Raw genomic sequence first — 11,048 nt, forward strand, 5'->3', positions numbered from 1 at the left:
TATCTGACTGGACCTTTGCACCCCCCCCCCCCCCCCCCACCCCCCACCCCTCTCTGAGGGGGACACATATGAAGTTTGTCTAATCTAAATAAACAGGTGAGGCACTTATTAGCCCCCAGTTCCAAATGCAAGTGTAACTTCATTTTCAATTTTGACTCTCTCGCCATGACTCATGGGAGAGTGACTTCAAAGCTGCAGCTATGCACTTGAGGTCATTATCTTCATTTCTATATCCTCTGCAGGTTCTCAGCATATGGGAACATTTTAACTCTGGATTTCTTTTTCTTTTTTTTCCTTTTCTTTTTTTTTTTTTGCATCTGCAGCCATAAATCTGCAATGTCAACTATAAAATATGGCTGACCAGCAACAGATGTAGCTCTAATAGCTACCAAAAAAAAAAAAAAAAAAAAGAAATCAAAATTTACCACCACTAGATTTTTATTGTAACTCTAAGATTGATTTCTGTTTTGTGTCGAGGAGATGCACAGTGAGCGAGACTCAGGACACACTCATGAGGAGGGCAGAAAGGAGGATTGGGGTGCTTCCTTTTAATTTTCTGTTACCGTGCTTCACTTGCCCAATTTCATTCTTTCTGCTTGTCTCTCTTTTTCTTTAATCGCTCTCCTTCCACCCTTTAGCTGAGACGAATTCTCCTTTCATCCTCTTCTCCGGCGAGAGCCCTGGTGTCTGTTCGCACAAAGCCCGGCCATCAGTGACTCCTCGTCAACCCCTTGCCCAATTCATCAAGCGGAGGCCCATGGGCATTCATCACCCCCACCACCTTTCATATCCCGCACCAGCTGAAAGCCACTGTCCCTCCTCTGACTTCAATGCAGCCACGACACACCCGTAAGATTTATAGTGGCATAATTAGTAGCAGTGAAAAGGGCCTGCGTGCTTTGGGAGGTCAATCATACTGTATCCCACTCAGAGGAACTCTGAAAGCCAGAAACATCTGCTTCAGAATAGATTGCACCGCCGCCACAGTAGTTGATGGATTAGCCCGGAAAACAAGAAGCCAAGGAATCCACCGAAAGCCTGACAAGTGACATCAAAACAATCATACACACTTTGCGTAATCTCGGCACAGTATTTGTCACCATTCACTGGCAGCGAGACACTGTCATAAATCCTATTTCTCCTCCACGGGGAAGCTGCTGCTGCCTGTGATGAGCTGCTCTGAGGTGAGGACTCCCCCTCAGGACGGGGGTTTCTGCAAACAGCGAGAAGGAGGTCTAAAATAACATGCCTAATAGTTAAATGGTGTTATTGATGTAATCACGCCCTCCCAACCCACCCAACCTGCTGTCACTGATATCTCAAGAACAGTGAACTAATTAAAACACTCCCGGAGTTTGTTTTCATTTCCATCTTCACACAGAAATAAAGTCTTCACCAAACAGCTGCGTTTGTCTTTTTCTTTTTCTTGAGCTGCCACAAGTTGGGACCTGCTGCACCATTGTGCACACTGGAGATGCAAAAATCCCCATTCAGTCATAAATTACACCCATTATTCATTGGTCCCGTTGTGGCTTCCTCTGTGTACTTTTTCATGTGCATCATTAAATCATCATCAAACACTTTCACTCTCCCGCATTTGTTTCACAACGGTGTTTATGATTTTTCCATCGTGTCTCTGCAAAATGAAGCACAATAAAGTCAAATGTGATCTTTCACAGAGAGTTAAAATAACTGTTTGAATGCACTCATCACAGCCTGTGTATGAACCGACTTGTGCCACATATCACGCATTTTTTTCGAAGAGCAACTTCTTTTTGAGCCTTTCCACAAACTCCAGCAGATGTTCAATGTCGAAGAGGCTGAAAAACACGTCTGAAGCACTTCCTTCAAAAGTGTCCCCGATGACTGCAAAAAGATAATTTATCTCTCCACCAGTGCACCAGATATAATATCACGCGTCATCAGCATTTTGGATTTTCCCTTCTTTCCCCCTCCTTGCCAGTAGTATGAGTGGTTAAGCTGCTGGTTTGCTGGAGCACATTGCAAACGTTGTGCAGAGGGGCGAGGAAGCACCTGCTTCCAACAAGGAGGTGGAGAAAATGCTCTCATGAAAAGGTCCAACTGCACTGGTTGGCACTGAAAAGTGTGCGGGAGGTTGGATTACTCTGAGATTATACACAGGGTATTTCAATAATCTTCTGAGGTGCACGTTGCTTTGTGGATTTTCTTTTTCTATTTTTCTTTCTTTCTTTTTTTTTTTACTAACTCCAGGAGTTTGTGGCTTGACCAAAAACCAGTCAGTGTACAATATGGATAGCTTTTGTGGTGATCTACTTGTTACAGTTTAATGACATTTATGGCTTGGCGATGGTGATCTCCGCTCCTGCGTCTGTGTCGCATTTCAATCCACCACAGAGTGTTGCCAGAGTTTCCTCCTCTAGGATAGGCGATGCGCTTTTATCAGGCGGCCACGGCGCGCAACGGGAGGACCGCAGCCGTGCGGAGGCACTTCTGGACTGGGATTATTGCGATCTGCAAGTCGACAGAGCTCTCTCAGAGAAAAAAGTGACATGGTCGGATAGACAGCGGCACCATCCGTCGTAAAAGTTGGGCTGAAAGTGCGCGTAAAGTAAAAGCAAACTGATGCGCGTAAGAAGGGATGCCAGCCAGGCGTGGCTTGTGCGTGAACATCCAATGTGAGAATGCGTGGGGAGCATGTATATAATAGAGTCTTTCCATTTGATAAACACAGATATCAAACTCATGATTATAGCAAAGGACTGTCAATAAACTGAGAGGACTCGGTTGGGGTTTTTTTTTTTTTTTCTTTTCTTTTTTTTTGTGTGTGTGTGGAGGAACTCGGCGCGCTGGGTACACGCTTTTGTGCGTGCATGGACCGGACTTGTGTGAACTTTTCTACCTCCAGCGTACATCCTAAATGCCTGTGCTTAATTTGACAGCTGTGCACACGATGGCAGAGGTCGGAACTTTTCTAGGGACGCTCGACTTGGATTTACAAAGCTTTCCTGCGCTGGGTAATATTCCCATACCGGAGCCTCCAGTCGGACTGAATGAGCAGCTGGGGCAGATTGAAGGCAGGCTGCAGCGGGGGTCGCCCACAGATTTCGGGCACCTGAAAGGAATCCTGAGGCGGCGGCAGCTCTACTGCAGGACCGGTTTCCAGCTGGAAATATTCCCCAATGGCACCGTGCACGGGACAAGGCAGGACCACAGCAGATTTGGTAAGTTTAAAACTCATTCTCTAACTTTTTTGTTGTAGTTGTTGTTGTTGTTGTTGTTGTTGTTGTTGTTGTTGTTGCCGTGAACTTTGGAGACTTTTAGGATTGTGATATATTTGGATAAAATAGGTTTATAGTTTGATTTAGTGTTTCCCAATGATCACACTACCTAGCGATTGTTGCCTAATATAAATACTCTTATGTAACGTGTCGTTATCAGCTCAGCTTTGTATTTTTGCAGCTGTTGCCTGCACTCAACAATTAGGAAGCTTTTTTCCTGCGGCATCCCCAGTGGACACTCGCTCGTGCGTCACTGTCACCTGGCGCAAAGGAAAGCGCAGCCACACACCTTTTTTTTTTTTTTTTTTAATTTTCCCTCCGGTAATCCCCGCTGCGCGTGGGGCGCAGGTGTCTCTGCTGCAAACAAGCATGCTCGTGCTCGTCTGGCGGCCCCAGCAACGAGGAGCGTGCACGTGAACAGATCCATCCATGGAGCACCGGTCCATCACACGGAGATAGTGATACACGCTCACATGCACGCCTGAGCTTTTTTTGCATGCAAACATGCAAACTCCACATAGGAAGGTCTGAATCCATAGGTCATTGTGCTCATCGCCGCACCACCATGCGTGAAGAGTCGGTGGTTCTGAAACCTGTTGGTTGTTGATGTTCCAAGTTGTGACAGAAGGAAAAACACAAGTGTAACTCCTCACATTTAAAACGACCCATACTGAACACTTTCTGAACCTGTGGCTTTTAGCACAAATAACATCGTCCAACTTGTGAAAAGTCCTGGCTGGTAGTGTGCTGAGAAACGTAGAAAGATTAGCAGACTGAGTTGGCTTGAGGTGAGCTCAACTGGTTGGATCAGTAGTTTTAACCCTGCTGGGGTCGCCGGGTGACTTTGACCTGAACACTTCCCCACCTTTTGAATTTGTTCATCTGTAATGCGACATTAAGGTTAGGAGTCTGGTGATGAAACACCGGTCAGGGGTGTCGTCCTTCTGGGTGATTGAGTTATTCGCTGAAGATCAGTGGACTGTCATTGATGATGGAACACTCTGAATTCTAAATGTGAGTGTACTCCTGTCCCCAGCAGGCTCACTGGCATGCCTCCTCCAGCAACCTGCAACCTAAAACTCGGCTTAAAACATCTGAGCATGCAAGGAACACATCAAAACTTGCCTTACGAGGACCAATCGTGATAAGTGTGTTAGTCAAGGTGGAAAGTATCAGTCCACAACACACCACCAGTGAAAAACGTGCACGTCAGAAGTGATCTTCAGCTCGTTTGGAGACTGTCGGACTACAGCAAACGGGGTCGGAGGCCAGACACGCACACACCTCATATCCATGCGGTCATGCTGCAGGTGCAGGTCAGCTCAGTTGCTGTGGGGGGGGGGGGGGGGGGGGGGGGGAAGAAAAAAGAAGCAGAATAGCTCTAAATTAAAGCATGACCACTGCGGAATTCTGAGAAGGTTTAACATTCAGGCCTGAGCCAAAACAAGCCAGTTTACGGGGATGGGTGGTCCGCGTGTTTGTTTCTGGCTTCACTTAGCTTTAAAAAGCAAGGTCTTTTGTCAAAGCTCCATGGAGGACGTGGCTTTGATTAAAGGGATATGAAACACGCTTTTCACCCCACAAAAAATTTGAGGGATCTTCTCTGTCGTCCTCCGGCATCAGATGAGGTCGAAAGAGATGGGGGCCAGGTGGCTCTAAGCCGGCCCCTGCCAGTCAGCACCGCCAGCTGGATCCTCTCTGACTAACCTCCTGCATCACAACAGCCGACGGCTTTTCATTTTACCAGTTGTTTACCGGCCTTTGAAGTGGATGTTCACTTTGCCGCAGCTTCCTGTAAGTCAGCAGTTCGCTGAACAAGTTACCCACTTCTCAGCTGCATAAAAGTGATTTGTCGGTTTGTTATAGTAGCCAGTGGGGAAACTCCCACCGTCAGAATGAACACATTTATAGACGACCTCAAGCCGTGAAGCCGAAGCTACAATAAGATATGGTGCGAAGACAAGACGTCTAAGACAAGTTTTGTTTTTTTTCTTTTTCTTCTTTACTGGTAAATCATGAAGTAGCAAGAATATCTACCCTGATTATTTCCCAAACAGGAATTCACAGCCTCATCAGTACCAAATCAAAACCAGCTATAACTTAGGCGGAGGCCACCTTGCGGCTGTTTCCGCGCCGACACTCTGTGTGTTTTCTTGACCAGTTGGCACCCTGTGTGTGTGTTTGACCTCAGGTATCCTGGAGTTCATCAGTCTGGCAGTGAGCCTGGTCAGCATCAGAGGGGTGGATGCCGGACTCTACCTCGGCATGAATGAGAAAGGAGAGCTCTATGGGTCGGTGAGTCGAAAACGCCTCCATTCAGTGGTAATCCTGCCCACACCATCTCAGCTCAGGCAATTATTCACCAAGTACTGTGCGATCAGAAAGTTAGACGCCAAGGTTCAATACGTGGCAGATATGGAGCCACAGTGAGACAAAACAAGTGTGTGTTACTTTTTGTTCTTTGTGCTTGCTTTTGCATGTGAGAGGATTCAAGGGAAAGCAGCTTTCAGAGAGAAAATCCACCTCTTCCTTTAGTTTTGAGATTATGCAGAAATATTTACATATTTCCCCAAAGTGGAGGCAGGAAAAGTTTTGAGTCACTTTGGATGTGAGCTGCGGGTGATTTTGGTTGATGTCACCTCCCGGTGCACTCAAGTCTGCACTGCAGTGTTTGTAAAAGTTTGCACTCCAGTTCCACGAGAACATCTTCAACATCCTGAATGACTTCCATCAGTGGGTAGATGGACAAAGAGGCGAGGGGAGAGATACAGACAATGAGGGGGAAGTATGTGAGGGCTGCCTGTATCAGGTGTCCCAGGGCATTACCTGAGGGCCTCTGGGGGGGGTCACACTCCCCCATGGCTCTAAACATTTTGAACAGAGGCTACTTTTAAGACTGGCCATTATGTTGAAAGTGCAGATATTGTTACTGCGAGCTATCGGAGTCTTCCATCGTGAAGCTTTGACTCTGTGGGAGGAAGGGGGCAGATGGCGGTGGGAAGTGGTTATTTAGGGGTGGGGGGTAATTGCACACCTGACTGAGTCACCTGACTGACATGGAGAGATGTAAGCATGTCTGTTTGAATGCAAGGGGCCGGGGGTGTAACGGGGGAGATGGGTACTTCCGTCCCAAAACCACCACCAGACATTGACAAGCTTTTGATCCAGTGTGTGTGTGTGTGTGTGTGTGTGTGTGTGTGTGTGTGTGTGTGTGTGTGTGTGTGTGTGTGTGTGTGTGTGTGTGTGTGTGTGTGTGTGTGTGTGTGTGTGTGTGTGTGCGTGTAGTTGGCCCAGTCATGTGCCCTCTGGGCTGTGTTTACAGACAACAGCTTCACCACACAGCCGCAGCCAAGCAGAACCTGACAGCCAATCAACAAAATTGCCTCTGGAATTAAACACAACACTCCTGCACAAACACTTGCCAGGGCAGTAAAGTGTGTGAAGGGCAGAGATTGACAAACAGACGGATGTCTTCCCTGCCAGGCCAAGAGAGAGTGGGAGGTAGAAAGTTTTGTCGGGGCACCCCCCGAGATGTGATTTGCACTTTTGGCCGTAGGTCCTCGGTGACACCTTTCTATTTGAGTCCCGGGTCTCAGAGCAGCAGAGACTGAGCGTTCTTGGCAGGAGAGTAGTTCTAACCTCGATGTGTCTCTCATTTGTTCTCGCACGCTCACTCAGCCAACGCACTCTCTCACCTGCTGAACCCGCAGCCATCACTCATGTCTGAAAGAGAGAGGGGGGGGGGGGGGTTATGCCTGCTTACTGTTTTCGTTGCATCACAGGGAGGAGAAGTAATTCTCCGTGCGCTGAGGAGAGGTTAACAGGTCTAAAGAGTGAGTGTGGAGCGTAAAGAGAAAAGCTGCACATAATGACTTCCCCTCTCTTGACATAATGAGCACCTGCCCAAAAGAGTTTCCACTGGTCCATTCCAACTCCGAGCTGCAGTCCAAGATGGTTGAGCTGAGGGAATTAGTGGAATCTGCCCGCTGAGTGTCATCTCAACCTGTATTGTTGTGTGTCTGTAATCCAGACTAACCCGTGGGTTTCCTCTCCCGCAGAAGAAGCTGACGGCAGAATGTGTGTTCCGGGAGCAGTTCGAGGAGAACTGGTACAACACCTACGCTTCGACTCTGTACAAGCACACGGACACGGGACGCTTTTACTACGTCGCGTTGAACAAGGACGGCTCGCCCAGGGAGGGCAACAGGACTAAGAAACACCAGAAGCTCACCCACTTCCTACCCAGGCCCGTGGAGATCGAAAAGATCCCTCAGGCCTACAGGGATTTATTCCAGTACAGGTGACCAGCGCTCCTTGCTGGGAGAACCGGTTACATTCAGAGGCACAGAAATAAACAAAGATGGGGGGGGGGGGGGATGGACGAGGCGGTGGGGGGAGGGGGGGGGAGACGGGTGGGAGTGTTGTGGATATTTTCGACCTGGTACAGAACTGTTTACCCTCGACTCCCCCTGAGGTCACTCTGTTTGCACCTCGGCTCGCTGCCAAGCACGTACGGCGGCGACATAAACATTGTTCCTGGATGTCGCTTCCTCGCCTTCGCAGCGGAGGGGAAAGTCGTCTTACAAAAAAAACCCACTGAGAGACGAAGGACGCCCGATGACTTCCGCCCAACTTGTGGGCTGATCAGGAAAACGAGTCAAATCAGGTGCCTTGCTGTCTCAATACCCTTCACCCGTGCGTAGATCCGGATTGAGACGTGGCTCTGAGCAGCAATATACTAAACTGACGTTTGGCCAAGAAGAGACTTTGAGGAGCGCTCGCTGACAGGGGGACGCTCTGGATGACGCGCTTCGACCAACGACACACTCTGCTACAGAAGCATTAATGTATGAATGAGAGAAGGTACAAGTCAGAGGGGGGGGGTGCGCGGATGATCCGCTGCGTTGGATTGTCGAGTACTACAAAACGTGTAGGAGGAAAGTCAGAGAGCAAACTACTGCCAGACAAACCGGGGTTCTTCAAGTTTTCCTTCAAGTTTCAGAGAGAGGCGAGGAGGAGAACGTCTCTGTTGTGGATATCGGATCGATGAAACGGCACTTACTGCACATTCAAGAGTCCCACTCGGTCTAAACATCACGTACATCATATTTAAATAGATCAAATATCCAAACAGTGTCTTGTAGGAATTATATGCAAAGCAAGTGATTGAGCTGGGGATGAAAGCACTTCTCTGACTGTCGTTGTAAAGATTAAGCAATGGGATTTTTTTTATATATATATATAATGGATGGCGACTTGTAATGTTCAGAGTGTCGGGAACATTATTAAAAATGCAAGCAGCTGAGGTGTACATATGGTGATCCTATTTATGAGATGTACAATATATTTATTTTCTACATATAAAGTATAAATGTAAATCTATATATTTATTTATTACAAAGACTTTATTTTGTAATGAACTTGAAGTTATCTGGACTGCAGATTCTACTGAAATGACACCAAAAAGAAAAAAAAAAAAAGGTAAACAGAAATATGAAGAACTGCAATGAACATGACAATAAAATTGTCTTGCTATCGAGAGCTCATTGTGAGAGACTATTTTTGCCTGAATAAAAGTCTGATGTACCAATTAAAGCCAGATATATAATATATGTGAATGTTGCATGTCTTTCCTTTGATTTTTCTTTTTCTTCTCCAGCGTGTGGAAATGACGTGGTGCTGTGAGGTGCAAGATATAGGAATAGAAAGAAAAAGGTTTTTCTTTATTCCAGTAAAAGAGGCTTTACATTTGAAAGATTTCAGCTCTGACAGGTGATAATGCAGCAGCAGTGTTACATGGACCCCACCTCCTTCAGCTCGTTTCTCTTTTATCATCACATCAGTAAATCGGGAAAACATCTGCTGATAAATGTAAAGTAAAATTGAAATCTGTCACCCATATTACATCATCACATTTATAACAGACCAGCTGTTTTGACCCTTTTTATTCTCAGCCTATAACAAATAAGCATAAATGAGTACTTATTAACTGTAATGAATCATCTATTACTTGCACGGCATTGTTTGTGAAGAGATATCACTACGCAGTGTTTTACAATGTTGTCCAAAGTAGAGATGGATTTATTTGAACAGATAAGCGCAGATTCATTCCCAGAGGAGGACAACCTCTACAATCTCATGCCAATTTGCCCTCCTTAAACCCCCGAGCAAGCGAGGGTTACATTATCAAGTAATGTGCACAGTCCCTCCCTGTCTCCATGAGGTCTTAGTCGCCCTACATCCACCGTACAAAATCAGATTCCTTGTGCAACTGGATCCCGACTCCTAATTGGCTTTACACATCAGCGTGGATTAGGAGCGGTGATTGGTTGTTCGTTGCAGGGGCCTCACAGACTCCACGGTGCAGTCTGCAGTGGGGGCCCGGCTGTGCAACGGACAGAAACAGCTGAAGGCAGAACCAGCGGGATGTGCCTCGGACCCGGCGTGGCGGTAATCTGGGGGCTGAGGGTGGGGGGGATGGGATCAACATTTCAACATCTGCAATAGTTGTAATGTTTCTCCACTGGCAGATATCTGTAAGCTGTGAGAGCAAGCTCCCCTGGGGGGGAGGGAATGGAAAAGTCAAAGACATGCAGGGGAAAACCCTGGCAGACTGAAAAATGAAAACAATACCAGGCGAGGGGAAAATAGATGAAAGATTGGAGGGAGGAGAGAGAGGGAGAGAGAGAGAGAAAGAGACAAAAGGCACTTAAGTGCTGCGCGTGTGAAACGCAGCGACACCGTCGGGATGTATCAGCTAACTGGTTCCTGGTTTGACATTTCCTGCGGAAAACTGGATCAGAAGATTGACACAACTTTGTCTGGAATTAATATGAAACCGTTAGGTTGAGCATGAAGCATTGGGCTCGGGCCGAATAAAACGCCATTGCAGGTTAACATGACAAAACCATAAATATATTGACCAAAGGCAGTTACATTGTGGTTTTGCAGGGCAGCGTTTATCAGCTGTGAGCCTGATGGTTATAATAGCAAACATGTCTGGTTAACCACATGTGTTTACTTGTATCTTTTTTTTTTAATGCAAAGTAAGCAGCTCTATGCTGAGTTTACCAGATAATTAAAGAGCTGTACTAATACTGGCAACAAAGCAGAACTAATCCAAACATAAGACTGATCCCATCCTGTCAAATCTATTTATTTAAAAAAATAAAAAAATAAATCAGTATTGTTTAGTTTTTAGTTCTACGCCATTCCTCACATCATAGTTTATCATCTTTGATTTGGATGAGAAAGGCATGAAATGAAAAGACAATATCTATGAAGCCGGAGAACTAAACGCTACCCTTTTTAAACTTGGGACGGCTCAATGTGAATTTCTGGTCAAGGTTTCACTCATGACTCAGATTTCCTCCCAACACTTGCGTCCCCTGATAACCGGTGACGTCTCCGTCCAGGACTTGTTGAGTGTCATAAAAACAGATCTGGGAGGAGCCGCTTTCACACAATTCAGGTTACATGCGATTTTTAGAGGGATCATGAAACGTCGACCACTGGAAAACTGAGCAATTCATCTCCGGGCGAGAGCGAACACGCATCACAAAGCTCAGAATCACATTGTGAGGGAGATTTTAATTTAACTTCGGGGAGCGACCTGTCCAGAGCGCATCCTGCCAATCGCCCATAATGAACTGTGAACTGGTGGAGTTTGCTCTTGGACAAACTTTCCATCGATTGGATTATTATAGTGCTCTTTAATATCGCAGTTCCGACCAAAAACTGACAAACTGGCTGCATTCCTACAATAAATGTAGGAACAGGAGTGAATGT

The 11,048-nt window shown here is 46.5% G+C and overlaps 1 protein-coding gene across 1 annotated transcript; it reads left to right on the plus strand.

Annotated features, from left to right (window-relative positions):
- Positions 1-2,624: 2,624 nt before the first annotated feature.
- On the plus strand, positions 2,625-7,595 carry fgf16 (fibroblast growth factor 16). The gene is made up of 3 exons (XM_080502186.1): positions 2,625-3,203; positions 5,452-5,555; positions 7,319-7,595. Exons 1-3 carry the CDS (start codon positions 2,900-2,902, stop codon positions 7,562-7,564), a joined length of 654 nt encoding a protein of 217 aa, XP_080358312.1. The 5' UTR covers positions 2,625-2,899; the 3' UTR covers positions 7,565-7,595.
- Positions 7,596-11,048: the final 3,453 nt, after the last annotated feature.

The sequence above is a fragment of the Blennius ocellaris genome, assembly GCF_963422515.1.
Source record: "Blennius ocellaris genome assembly, chromosome: 9".
Taxonomy (NCBI): domain Eukaryota; kingdom Metazoa; phylum Chordata; class Actinopteri; order Blenniiformes; family Blenniidae; genus Blennius; species Blennius ocellaris.